General features: G+C 52.9%; 1 protein-coding gene across 1 annotated transcript in view; it reads left to right on the forward strand.

The window, feature by feature from the left end:
* KLHL17 (kelch-like family member 17) overlaps window positions 1–7,552 on the forward strand; it is an 8,608-nt gene extending 1,056 nt beyond the window's left edge. Inside the window, exons 3-11 of the mRNA XM_010010025.1 lie at window positions 377–598; window positions 1,584–1,700; window positions 2,774–2,987; window positions 3,069–3,213; window positions 3,833–4,000; window positions 4,364–4,452; window positions 5,441–5,514; window positions 6,537–6,718; window positions 7,324–7,552. Coding sequence (XP_010008327.1) covers window positions 377–598; window positions 1,584–1,700; window positions 2,774–2,987; window positions 3,069–3,213; window positions 3,833–4,000; window positions 4,364–4,452; window positions 5,441–5,514; window positions 6,537–6,718; window positions 7,324–7,552 — 1,440 coding nt within the window. The remainder of the gene's footprint in view (window positions 1–376; window positions 599–1,583; window positions 1,701–2,773; window positions 2,988–3,068; window positions 3,214–3,832; window positions 4,001–4,363; window positions 4,453–5,440; window positions 5,515–6,536; window positions 6,719–7,323) is intronic.
* Window positions 7,553–13,826: the final 6,274 nt, after the last annotated feature.

The following is a 13,826-nucleotide window of genomic DNA, read 5'->3' on the forward strand; positions in this document are numbered from 1 at the left end:
CTCGCCTCCACAAAGCTGTCCTGTACATGACGTGCCTCCTGGGGACTCTCCTTCTGCTCATTTCTGTGATGGTACCTGCATTAGCAGTGGTCAGGAGCTCATCTGCTTCCCCTGCCCACAGACGTGTCTCCTCAAAGCACTGTGCAATGGCCAGGTCTAGTCCTGAGCATCTCCCGTTCTCCTGGTCCTATGGGGTGTCCTCAGCTGCCCTTTAGCTTAGTCCTGTTGGAAACAAAGAATGCTTTGTCCTTATTGTGCTTGCGTGCCTGAAGGGGCTCAGTAAACCTGCTCTGACATTGACTCGCAGTGAGATGAGGGTGAGAATGGTTTTCTTGCTCTGGAAACTCCCTTTCCCCCCATTCTTTCCCACTGCCAGACACTTCTTCCTGCTGCCAGCCTGCTTCAGCTCAATGGTGTGCGGGATGCTTGCTGCAAGTTCCTGCTCAGCCAGCTCGACCCATCCAACTGCCTGGGGATCCGGGGCTTTGCTGACACTCACTCCTGCAGCGACCTCCTCAAGTCTGCACACAAGTATGTCCTCCAGCACTTCGTGGAGGTGTCCAAGACAGAGGAGTTCATGTTGCTGCCTCTTAAACAGGTGAGATCCTCATGGGAGTGTGAAGGTATAGGTGTGACAAGGCTTTTCGTGCTCTATCCACGCAGTCACTGTGCCAGAAACCCAAGGAACCTGCACTGAGGGGACAGGTTTGGGCAGGGGAATGTACCCAGGTTCTGTGTGTTGGTCCAATGGGGAGACAATACATGGGAAGTGTGCTTGATGCCATGTGAAACAGGGATGGGAGGGTAGCGTGGAGGGTAATTGCTGCCACTGGTGCTTGCCACGTGAGCTCTGAGCACACTGCCCTCGCTCAGAGGGCACAGTCCAAGGGATAAGTCCTGGCTGCCCTGGTCACATAGTTGTGATGTTTAATTCAGAGCTCAGCTAATGTTTCCTGCCGCTCTGCAAGTGGTGCCAGGACAGCTCCTGGCTCATCACTGTCTGCAGGGTGCTGTGCCTTGGCCAGGAGGCATTCCTGGGCTTTGCGATATTCCTGGTCTTGGCGCTGCATCATCCGACCTCTGTGGTCCCTCAGCAGGATACAGACATTTCCCTTTGTTCTCAGGGCAATGTGTGTGGCAGCAAGGGGAGGGTCGTATCCTGCTCCAGCTCCGTAGTCCTTGGCTGGTGAAGTGAGTGTGCTGGGAACAGCAGGACACCTGGCTCTGTCCCATGGAATATTGAAGGGACACGTGGAAGCGCAGTCATCTGCCTGATCTCGCTGATGCTGATTGGAAGCGTCAGGCACTGCAGCAGCTTCAGACACAGAAGGGGGGGGATGAGCCAAGGAGGATGATCCAGAGCAGAGCTGTCTCCACACCAGCAAGGAGAGGCACAGCTCCTGGTTTAGGGAACGTGGTTGCTCTTTGGATCCTTCTGTGTCCTATGAGAGACTAGATGTACACCCTCAACCACCAGCATCCACAGGAGGCAGGAGCTCTCCCTCTCCTCCAGTTACCTGTGTGTGAAAGGGTCCTTTCCTCCCAAACCACACCAGGTAACACTTGCTCTTTCCACTCTGCAGGTGCTGGACCTCATTTCTAGTGACAGCCTCAATGTGCCATCGGAGGAGGAGGTGTACCGGGCTGTGCTCAGCTGGGTCAAACACGACGTGGACAGCAGAAGGCAGCATGTCCCCAGGGTGAGCGAGCTGGGGAGGGTGGCCTGGTCCCATTGACCAGCTCCAAGTGCCTGGGCTGGGTAGATTCATGGCTAGGAGAAGCTGCAGGGTGACCAGAGGGTAGGCATAACAGGTCCCTGCTAAACCACTTCCAAGTATAGGTGAGGGTGCTGAGAAAATTCAGTGTTGCAGAGTGAAGACCAAGTCCAAAGGGGATGCCCTGTGTGATCCCAGCCTTGGCCACATGGAGCTCTGGGGAGGATGCGGGTGGCAGAAGAGCTTCCTGCCTGCAGCCTTCCCGAGCTTTCACTGTATCCTCAAACAAAAAGCTCAGGCAGATTTGAGCAGGAACTTCTTTTTGGATGCTTTTTGTCTCTCTGCATCCCACCTTGGAGCATGGATCTGTGAGCCTCGGCCTGCCAAAGGTGCAAGTGGAGAAGGTGAAGCCCTTTGCTGTGGGGCTGCCAATGCTTGGCACAGTGTGGGCATCCTCTAAGGGATGCAGCCTTGCAGTGCAACAGAGGCCGTTGGTGGCTCCAGCAGACCCATCTTCCTTTCTTCCCACCACTCATGCTTCCAGATAGGCAGGAAGTGGGAGACAGTGAGGAAGCATCCCTAGGAGTCTTCCCAAAGGCTGGGACTGAAATGGAGCAGGATGAGGAAGACTCTCTGAGAGTTTTCCTACCCCAGGACTTGACCCTAGAGAAGTTCTCTCCCCCCTTTGCTAGTTGTGTGCACTCAGACATCCCTCCTGAGGGCAGTGCAGCAACCTGGGGTATGCTGGGTGGTGGAGAGCACTGTCTGGGTTCTGTTACTCACAGCATGAGTGCTGGAAGAGGATGTGAGTGCTGGTAGAGGGTATGGTGGGGATCTAGTGAGGCTGTGGGATGTGTCATGGCCAGGCTGAGGGATCCTTGCTCTGCAGAGACATTAAGGCTGAATTGCTCCATGTGCTTTGGTGCCCTTCATCACGAGTGGGCAGGATAACGTCTCCAGGTCAGTCAGCCTTGCCTGAGTGAGAAGGAGGATACAGGAGCAGCACTGGAGGAACCCTTCCCACCAAGCCAACGGGGTGTGATTCCTCCCCTTCCCAGCTTATGAAGTGTGTGCGGCTGCCCCTGCTGAGCCGGGACTTCCTCATGAGCAACGTGGACACGGAGCTGCTGGTGCGGCACCACTCAGAGTGCAAGGACCTGCTCATCGAAGCCCTCAAGTACCACCTCATGCCGGAGCAGAGAGGGGTCCTGAGCAACAGCAGGACGAGGCCACGGCGCTGCGAGGGAGCCAGCACCGTGCTCTTTGCTGTGGGTAAGCCCCTGCTCACAGAGATCCAGCCCCTTCCCGTGGTGTCCGCACTGCTCTTTGCTCTGTTCCCTGTCCCACGTGCAGGTGGAGGGAGCTTGTTTGCCATCCATGGGGACTGCGAGGCCTACGACACGCGGACGGACCGGTGGCACATGGTGGCCTCCATGTCAACGCGCAGGGCTAGGGTTGGAGTTGCTGCCATTGGGAACAAGCTGTATGCTGTCGGCGGGTAAGGAGGGCCTGCGAGCAGGGCTGGAATCCCAGCCTGGTTTGGGTTGAAGGGACCTTAAAGCTCATCCAGTCCCAACCCCTGCCACGGGCAGGGACACCTTCCACTAGAGCAGGTTGCTCCAAGTCCCTGTGTCCAACCTGGCCTTGAACACTGTCAGGGATGGGGCAGCCACAGCTTCTCTGGGCACCCTGTGCCAGCGCCTCAGCACCCTCACAGGGAAGAAATTCTGCCTTCTATCCAACCTGAACTTCCCCTGTTTCAGTTTGAACCCATCACCCCTTGTCCTATAGCTACAGTCCCTGATGAAGAGTCACTCTCCAGCATCCTTGTAGCCCCCTTCAGACACTGGAGCTGCTCTGAGGTCTCCTCCTCCCCAGGCTGAACAGCAGTCTGGTACCTCTGGGTTCCCCACTGCAGGAGCTTTGCACTTTCAGCACATCCTTTGGTGCACTTTTCCTTAAGGAAGCTGGGAGGGGATAGAGAACAGGACTAGTGACAAGAACCCACACCAGGCTGTGCTGTCTAGGCTCTTGGTTAGCTCCAGAGCTGTAGGACCAGCCCACAGCTTCATCTGCTTCCCAGTTCTTACATGTGCTCTTTTTTTCCCTCCCTACAGCTACGATGGCACCTCTGATTTGGCCACAGTGGAGTCCTATGATCCCGTCACCAATTCCTGGCAACCCGAGGTGTCCATGGGCACCAGGAGGAGCTGCCTGGGTGTAGCAGCACTTCATGGGCTTCTCTATGCTGCTGGGGGGTACGATGGGGCCTCGTGCCTGAACAGGTAGGGGACTGCCTTGCTACAGGCTCCTCCGCTGCCCTTGCATGCACTGTCCTTGGCACTGGGTGCCTGGGGAGGCCAAAAGGTCGGCTCCTGAGAGATGGGCTGGCCCCAAGAGTAGGTGTCTTGCAACCCAGCTGTGTCTTCCAGTGTCTTTGGCCCAGGCAAAGCTTCTTCAGAGGGACAAACCCCATCTTGTAGCCCTCTGCCACAACAGAACACAACCTTTGTCAGTTCTTCCCTTCATTTCCCCCGTCTATTCCCAAGCTTTCCTTTGGGAGCTGCCCCTGAGGGCTTGTGTGAAAGAGCTTTGAGCTGGGCTTTGCCAGTGTCACACCTTTATGTTCCTGTGTCCTGCTGCTGCAGCGCAGAGCGGTACGACCCTCTGACCGGCACCTGGACATCCATCGCTGCCATGAGCACCAGGAGACGCTACGTGCGGGTGGCAACGCTAGGTGGGTGATGGCATTCCAGCTTCCGGGCACGCTGTCCCTGGGGATTCCCATTGGTGTTCTTCTGTTCTGGTTCCTGCCCCTTCTTCCTAGCTTTCCTGCCTGTGAGTGCCCAACCACTCCTTTGCCATGGCCCCAATCCTCTGTGTCCACTGTAATTGGGTTTCATCACATTCTGGAAGGGACCCACAACTTGTTCCTCAGCTCCTTTGTGCCCTTTCTACTTTGGAGCAAGAGGACTGGCTGTGGATGGTCACTTATCCCTAGAAAGGAAAAGAAACCCTTACTACTCCTTTAGGAAAGCAAGACAGTCCTTTTACTGATGATCCAAGCTCTAGCAGGAGTGTCACAACATTAGGTGCAATGCTGTGATGTCTCCAGACTCCACTGAATGAGTTCTGTCCTTAAGGAGGATGCAGTGTGAGAACTGGCCACCTCTTTGTCTGGTATAGCTGTGGGGTTAATGCAAGTACCACTCTCCACCGTAGCAGGGCTGCACCTCCCTGGGGATACCAGGGTACCACGCTGCTCCCCACCACCCTAACAACTCCTATGTGCTGTCCCAGTGTCCCTGTGGTGCTTGTCCCTGGCCTGTTCTCTGTTTCCAGCTCTCAGTGCTGACTCAGAGGTTCCCTCCCCTCCATCACCAGCTCATGCTCTCTGCCTGCCACAGCCGTTAGTCCTGATCCCTTCTCCAGCTAAAAATAGCCCATTGCTCCATTAGGGAGCACTTGCAGCTCCCATAACGAGGAAGGTTAATAGCAGCATGGGAGGGAAGCTTTGGGAAGCTCATAGTGTGGCAGAGGAGTTGCCTGATGGGTATTTCACAGTGCTCCATGCTGCAAGGGGATGGGGAGCCCTGCTGAGGAGAGCTTGGCACAGTGGCTTAGCTGGTACCTACGTGGGCACCATGGGCAAGGGCTGTAGGAAGCTGTGCTGGGACTGGGGACAGGCTCTTCAGCTGACTCCTGTGCATGACTTCTCTTTGCAGAAGGCAACCTCTATGCTGTTGGGGGATATGACAGCTCGTCCCACTTAGCCACGGTAGAAAAGTACGAGCCCCAGGTAAGTACAAGAGAGAACATGCCTGATGACCCTTTATCTTCTCTCCTCTTTGAGTGCCTGAAAGGGCCCTGCAGAAAGCTGAGGGTTACACAAGTTGCTGAAGAACTTAGCAGCCAGTGAGGGATCAGGTGTGTGTGGTCTCTAAGCTGTAGTTTAAGATATTGGACTTGATGATCTTAAAGGGCTTTTCCAACCTAGTTGGTTCTATGTGACCACTTCCTAGCAAAGTATTGCAGCAGCAGTGGAGCAGAAGATGTGCCCACATGAGCCTGTGCAGCACAGACCTGCTACCACGTGTGACTATGAGCTGGAGGGGTATCAGGTCCCTCCTCAGCTCTTCTGCATGGGCACAGTATCCGGGGTGCAATCCAGAGCTAAAGCTCGTCCATCTGAGCTCTGGGATACCTTTCCCAAGGCTTTCAACCACCAGAACACTCTCTATCCCCCTTACCTGCAGGCCAACTCAAGTTCTCTGGGAAGAACAGTTCTTGGACATGCCCTGAGCTGTTTCCAGCTTCCAGCTGAGGTCCTTGCTGCACATCCAGAGTGGTTGGCAGGGGTTGTGCCAGGCTGGGAACACGTGTTGGGCCTGCGGTCTCACAGTTCATGGTGGATCACTGCAGAAGGATCAGAGAGAGGGGGTTTGTCAGCTCTAAAGCCACAGTTGTGTCTTGTGCACATTTGAGATAGACACAGCTCAGCCTTGGGCTGGGATTCAGCTGTGATCTGAATATGATTCTATGATTCTCTGAGCTGGCTGGTGGCCCAGCACGGAGGTGCCCCCGGCATGGCAGGACTCCTGCCTGCTCTCCTTTGCCTTCCCAAAGCCGGTCAGCAGAGGTCTCTCCTGGGGCTGGCACCTCTTCATGAGAGAGTTGTAAGTCAGTAAGTGGGATGCTCCCAAAAGTCTTTTTGGGGAGCACCGTTCTGTCAGGAGCCTTTTGGTTAGAGCAGGACCGATCTCACAGGGATACATGGGAAATGACTTGTCCATCTCACAAAGAAACCTTTCCTCTTCCCAGATCAACACTTGGACACCCATTGCCAACATGCTGAGCCGCCGGAGCAGCGCCGGGGTGGCCGTGCTGGAGGGGATGCTCTATGTGGCTGGTGGCAACGACGGGACCAGCTGCCTTAACTCTGTGGAGCGCTACAACCCCAAAACCAACACGTGGGAGAGTGTGGCCCCCATGAATATCCGTAGGTAAGGAGCTCTGCCCCTGCCCTGCTCCTGAGCTGCAGTGGAGTGGAGATGCCACCTCACCAAGAGCCTTGCTTGGCACTTCAAACCATGAAGTGTAGATGATGCCCAAGGCTTGGTTAGTGCTGCAGTTGTAGATGATGCCCAAGACTTGGTTAGTGCTGCAGTTGGCTCTGTGCTGCATGCCATGTAGGAGATGTTGCTGGGCTGCAGGAGGATTTAAGGCTTGGAAGTCCAAGGATTTTAGGCTCTTAAGGCCTGTTATTTATAGAATCATAGAATGGTTTGGGTTGGAAAGGACCTTAAGGTCATCTAGTTCCAATCTCCTGCCATAGGCAGGGGTACCTTCCACTGGAGCAGGTTGCTCCAAACTGACCTTGAAATTTAGACGTGGCACTTCTCCAGTGGGAGTGAAGGGGAAGACTGAGGCTCTTTATTGTGCTCTGATCCTGATGAACTGATGAGTAGTTCATTTTCACTGGCCATTTGAGGCTGTGCACTCCCTTTGTGGGGTTGCAGAGCTCTGACCACCTCATCCGAGGTGCTGAGCTCCTCAACACCCTGTATACACCGCATTCAAGCCTGTGGTCTCTGCATGGTCATTCCAGGAGCACCCACGACCTGGTGGCCATGGATGGGTGGCTGTACGCTGTAGGTGGCAACGATGGGAGCTCCAGCCTCAACTCCATCGAGAAGTACAACCCCCGTACCAACAAGTGGGTAGCAGCCTCGTGCATGTTCACACGCCGGAGCAGCGTAGGGGTGGCTGTGCTGGAACTCCTCAACTTCCCACCCCCTTCCTCGCCCACCCTGTCAGTGTCTTCGACGAGCCTTTGACAAAGAATCAGGACCTACCTTACCTCAAGGGGACAGGGGTGCGTGGTGGAGCTCTAGGCTCACCCCACGGGGCAGCCGGTCACTGTAGGAGGAGAGCAAAGGGACCGGCCGCTGCCTCCAGCCCCAGCATTCCTTGAACCCTGGAGCCATCCCTGTTCTCAGTGCACACATCGGATCAGCACGACCACAGCAGTTAGAAATGTGCTTCCTGGACGAGCACCCTCCTTCTAGAGGGCAAGAAGAGAGGATGCTCTCTGCTCCGTTCAGACTCATCTCACCGCTCACCCAAAGGGCGTATATTTTCTTTGGGGAGGGGGAACTTTAAACCATTGCTGCTTCTTGGATTCCCGTGATCCAGACGGTGCCACATGGATGAGCACAGCCAGCCTTGGAGGCTTCCAGGAGTCCTGTGGGGTGGCAGAGGTGGGCAGCACCCAAGGACACGGCTGAATGTGCAACTGCTCCTCTGAATGTCACTGTAGCCTAACTCTTTAACCAAGCCTATCGTGCACTGTTAAAAGACTCTGAGGCCACTGTATGGTTCTCAATGGTGTCTAATTGATGCCTTAAAATACACAAAACAGAAGAAGCCCAGCTTAAGGGACAGGGCCTGGAGGAGGTTCGGTTCGGAGACAGGACTGGATGCAGCATCCTGAACCCTCCAGTGTTTCCATGCTCAGCTGGCCCCGCCTCATTCACCATCATCCCAATCGACCACTGCTCTGCTCTGGAGGATGCTCATTGCATCCTCCCCAGCCAGGAGGATGAGTTGAGGAACCTTGTTGGCATCCGTGCTGCTGCTGGCCCAGGTTCCAGGGACCGTGTGGCTGCCTGCTCTGTGCATGTGGTCCTGGTTCAGCTTGGCAATGGGTTGACCTGTTTGCTGTTCCCCTCTCTGCAAAGCAGATGCTGGGTTAGGGAAAGGTATCAGTTCTCATTCTCTTCTGAAGGAGGAGGATTTCCTGGCATTAATGTTTTGGGTGTTAATATTTTGCCTTTTTTATTATTTGAATGCTAATACTTTAATTTTTAATTACTTCACATCCCTTTATTTTTCACACTCCTGCAATTCCCCATCCCATCTGCTTCTAAAGCAGCAGAAGGGATGCAATTACTTTCCTCAGTTGTGGATGAGATGGTGACTGCGTCCTGGAAGACATTCTCTATAGATGTATGGGTTTGTATGTGCATGTGTGAGACACTGTGACAACAGCATGAAAGGGACCATTTGCAATTAGTGACTCCCTGGCAATTAAGCAACCACTTTAATTAGCTGAAGGTTGAGTAAATCAGTACTGCAAGTCAATAAGACCCACTAAGACCCACCTATGCCAGGAAACCTCGAGTGGTGTTTTCAATGCTTACGCTCTAGGGTGTGTGTGTGAGCCTTGAACTGAGACGTGTTATCAGGTGTTATCCACATTATAGAGGAATGACTCAACCACTGGTACCTCAATAGTGTTCAAATGTAGCATTGGAAATACGGTCTAACTGTTTAGAACTAATTCCTTTATCCTTTCTTTATTCCCTGCTCCTTCTCATCTCTCATTTACAGAGTTTGTATTTCACTTGTGATGGTGTCTGTTGGCCTGAACTTTCAAGGGGCTTTCAAGAGATTTCTTCTCTTTTCTTTGGGGTGAAAAGAGAGTTTGAGATGAGACAGGGACTCCCCAATTTCAGACAATGCTTATGGTGATCTGCTTTCTCCTTGGCCAGGTGCCTGCATGTTTTTACAAGCCCACTTACAGTGCCTCATGTTGGACCCCTGAAACTACCAGCAGCTTCTGGAAATCTGGGCTGCTTCTCCCCCAGGACACTCTGTAGTGCAGAGGACCCTGCAGATGTCCAGGCTCTGCTCGTGCAGGTTGTCCCTTGGTCACTTGAATCTGCTTTGTTGGCAGTAATGATGGAATGGGTGAAATCTGCACTGCTGCATGCATGAGGTCTCAATCATAGAATGGTTTGGGTTGGAAAGGACATTGAGATCATCGCTTTCCAACCCCCTGCCATGGGCAGGGACACCTCACACTAAACCATGTCACCCAAGACTCCATCTAGCCTGGCCTTGAACACCTTTCCATCCCACTCCTGTAAGCAACATCAGGATTCTAGTCTTCTGCTGGACCAGTGCATTCAAGGTGGCCCTGACTTAGGGTGCTCTTTGAACAGGATCACCCTAAAAGCCCCATGGCTGTATCAGAAGTAAAGGGTGCTGAGGTCCTGCTGAGGCCTCTGTGTGAGGGATGGTGTAAAGACAGCAGAGCCCAGCCAGCCTGCTGAAGGGCATAGAGCAACTGCTGAAGGGCTGATTTCAACCAAGGAGTTGTTCTAGTGATGGTTCACATCTGGCCAGCTGTGGCTGTTAGCGTGAATGGGGGCTGCTGCCTTTATGGGGGCAGCAGGCAGGCAAAACTGGAAGGGAGGTGAGCTATGTAGAAGGCTGAGGAGAAGTTTTATGCCATGAGCCCTTGGCCTCAGTTGTAATCTTTAGCACACCAATGGTGTGCAATGCTGCCCTGCCTCCTGAGGACCAGGGAAACAGGCAGTGTGGCTCCTGTCACCCCCTCCCGTGGGTCCTGAGCAATATCACCACTGAGCCTGTTCTGCAGAAACCTGGAGGGGAGGGAGCTTTTTGTGTCTGTGATGTTCTAACTATGCAGGTGCTCACTGCTTTCCTGTGAAAGAGTAAGAAGGAAGGAAAGGGCAAAAGAGATCCCCAGCAGCTTGCGGGGGTCCGGAGCACCCTGACCCACACTGTGTGGACACGAGGTGTCAGCATCTACCCTGGGAGATCCCAGGGTGGACTCGCTTCTGGTGCTGCACATCCCTTGCTGAGGAGGAGGCCTCAGAGGGGATGTGTGTCTGTGTCTGTCTGTCTAATACCCTATCTGAGGGGAGGAGAACTGTCAACTGTGCGTGGCTTCTCTGCCAGTTTTAGTTTAGTGGTGTCTCACCCACCATGTTACTTGTGCAATTCCCCATGTGAGCTTTTCGCAGCGCAGGAGCATCTCCCAGCGGGTGGCTCCGGGGCTGTGTGTGTTGATGTGGTTCACCCAGGGACCCCGGTGTCAGTCTGCAAGGCCAGGCAGGAGCCCTCACCCTGACGTGTGGGGAGGGGGTTCCTTGGTCTTACCGGTGGGCAGACCCGGTTTACTCCATGTCAAACCCTTGTCACTTTGATTTCTCTGTAAGTTATCTGACTTATTTATGTGGAACTCTGTTTCTCTGAAGTTTTTGCACTACATGGGGTTGGGGAGGGGATATAAGCAATAGAAGACAACGTGTACAATAAAGACGTTTTCTTGAATACTGGATCCTGCCTCTTGCATCCTTCCTTTTCACTTCCCTGGGGGGCAGGAAGATGCTCTCTGTGTTGCCATGTGCAGAGCGGGGAAGGAGCCCCAGGCAGGGGGCTGTGAGCATCTGAGCAGCCACTGATGGGAGAGATCTCATTTGCTTGGGTATAGCCACTCCAGGCTTTGAGGTATGAAGAGCAGGGACAAGCACCCATCTGGAGGCCAGTTTGGGCTGGCATTAGTAGAGAAGGCTGGAGGAGCCAAAGCCACCTTCGAAGGAACTGCTGTGCTGCAGATGAGTAGCTCATAGCCCAAGTCCTGGCCCTATGCTCAGCTGGGTGCTGGCCAGGGAGGTTGCTGTCCTGCAGACAAGGTGCTGTGTATTCCCACTAAGGATGCTGTGCTGGGATAAAGATGGTGTTGGAGACCACTGGGAAAAGCCCAGCCTAATGCACAGGGGCTTTAGGGGCACACTGGCTTATACCCCCTAGGATTCCCACTCTCCAGTGCTGCTGACAGCTTTTCCCCACACTGGAACTGAAAACCCAAGGGAAAACATCCTCCTTTACCTCCAGCTGCCACATGCCTCTTGCCTGGGGGCAGATGCTGCCTGGGGGCCAGCGTAGCTGGTTGGCCTGGCTCAGCAGCAGGTCGGATCCTCCTTCCCTCGCTGCTGCCAGTCACTGCTGCCTGGGGGGGCAGGGGGAATACTAACCCCATTCACCGTAGTGGAGTGCAGGGGGTGAAAAGAGCCATGAGAAGCTGCATGACAACACCCCATGGGGCCCCAAAGGGAACTTTCCCATGTGTGTGTGCTGCAAGCCCTGCAGTTAAGCCGCGGTGCTGCACGGTCGGCACGCCAGACTTGGCCATAGCCAGGCCGTGTCCTCTTTCTTGCTGCTCTCTAGGCTCTTGCTTCTGTTTCAGGCTGCTATAAATAACTATCCTGCTGTAAAAGTCTGTCTGAAGTCTGGAGCCTCACTGCTTCCCACCCACTTCAGGCTCTCCTGAATGAGGGGCTGGGAAAGCTGTTTGCCCTGTGTGCCCAGCACATGGAGAACAAGAGTTGCCCTCAGCCACTGGTCACATCAGTCCTACCATGGTCACATCTGTTATGTCCCAGTGATAAAGAGGATGCATATTCACAGGTATATTGCATATTTGCCTCTCTCCTGCTGCAATAACAGCAGGGAAGAGGCAGTTATACCACAAGTTTGAGCTGTGAGGTTGTATGTAGGACAAACATGTTAGGAACAGCACATTTCTGGTCACAGTGCTGACCGTGTTAGCCATGGATCTTAAGAGGACTCATGCTTTTCCTGAAGGAAATACAGTGTTGCTGTTCACAGTGAGTTTTGGGCTGTGCCAGGAGGTGCTGGGCTGTGGGTTTGCTGTTGGATTGTTGTTTCACAGCTGTGCACAGAGGACAGAGCTTGCAGAGGCACCCTGCCATCGAAGTCACGGAGAGGGGCCCTCCGGAGGGGTGTCCTACTCTGGATTATGAAGGTTAATGGACTACACAACAGAAAGGGAATATTATGGCATGTCCATCACCAGCACCTCTCTCTGGGCAAGCGTTGCCTGACTGTACAGTTGTCTCCTGGGGGATATGTGGACTTTGTTAGTGCAAGGTGACTTCAGTTCCAAGACAAGGTGCATGTTAATAGAGTCTAACAAACCCATTTTGGCCATAAGACCTCATATAGCAAATCTCTGAGTCAAATGCTTCATCCCTTGTTGAAGAAGCATCCCAGTCCTCTGGGAGTTGAAAAAGCAGGAAACTCAGGTTCCTAGGTTCAGCTTGGCTCCTAGCTTCACTTTCCCTGCATCTCTTCCTGTTGTCTCGTGGTCATCACAGGTCTGCTCCCCATGCAAGTGCTTCCACATCCCTGTAGCCTCTCTGCTCCCACAGCAAGATGGAGCTCTGGGTTGTCACTAGAGACAAATCCTGCTCCCTGGAGCAGGACAGAAATGCTCTTTCCAAGGAACAGCCCCTCTTACAGTTGACTTTGACTCCCCCTGACTGGCCCAGTCTGCATGAGATGTGTGGATATTCCAGTCTTTGGAAGTGTTTCAGTGACACTGACAAACCCATGATTTCCAGGATTCTTTATCCATTAAAATATCAGCATCCCCATTAACTTCAGCAATTTCTTCCCCAATTCCATGGTCCTGCAAGACCGTGGTGTAAGATCTTTGTTGTTCAGGTCTCGTAAACCACTTTGACATGAACTCTCTGAACCTTCTAATCTGAGTTTTATGTTCACTTTCCAACAGCCACCTGCAGTCCCACAGAATGAAAAGGGGTTTGTCATTTCCTATGACTACACTGCCTGGGTTTATTTCAATCTATAGAACAGGAATAGTAGTTCTGCCTCTACCTTTTGGATTGTCATTAACTACTCACTAGTATTATTTCTATTTCCACAGAGTAAGGGACTCATACCATGGTCAGGAATCTTTGAAAGCATTTCCTCTATAAACATCTCTTTAGTTATCTTGTCATACACATCCCTTTTTGCTTCCTTTACCAATTTTCCATAACTCCTAGATTTCTATATATACTACCTGTTTATTTGTTATATTTTTATACTGTTTATTTCACCTCAAATCTAGGCTGGGTTGTTTTTAACTAATACAACAGTTCTGAGTGCAGCCTTTTGAACCCCTCAAGGAAGCTTCAACAACAATCACTGCTATTGCCTTTCTGCATCCTTTTTGCTTCTGATTAAACTAATCAGTGATTGATTTCCTTTTGGAATACACTCCAGATGCATTTATCAGGGACTCCATTTATTTATTAGGGACTTCCACTTACTAGGAATGTTAGTGTGCTGTGGTCACTCACTCTAAGCACTGCTGGGGTTTTAATTCGTAGAATGGTTTGGGTTGGAAGGGACCCTAAATCTCACCCAGCTCCAATCCCTTGGAACACCTTCCACTAGAGCAGGTTGCTCCAAGCCCCTGTGTCCAACCTG

The sequence above is a fragment of the Nestor notabilis genome, unplaced genomic scaffold (assembly GCF_000696875.1).
Source record: "Nestor notabilis isolate BGI_N333 unplaced genomic scaffold, ASM69687v1 scaffold16062, whole genome shotgun sequence".
Lineage (NCBI taxonomy): Eukaryota > Metazoa > Chordata > Aves > Psittaciformes > Psittacidae > Nestor > Nestor notabilis.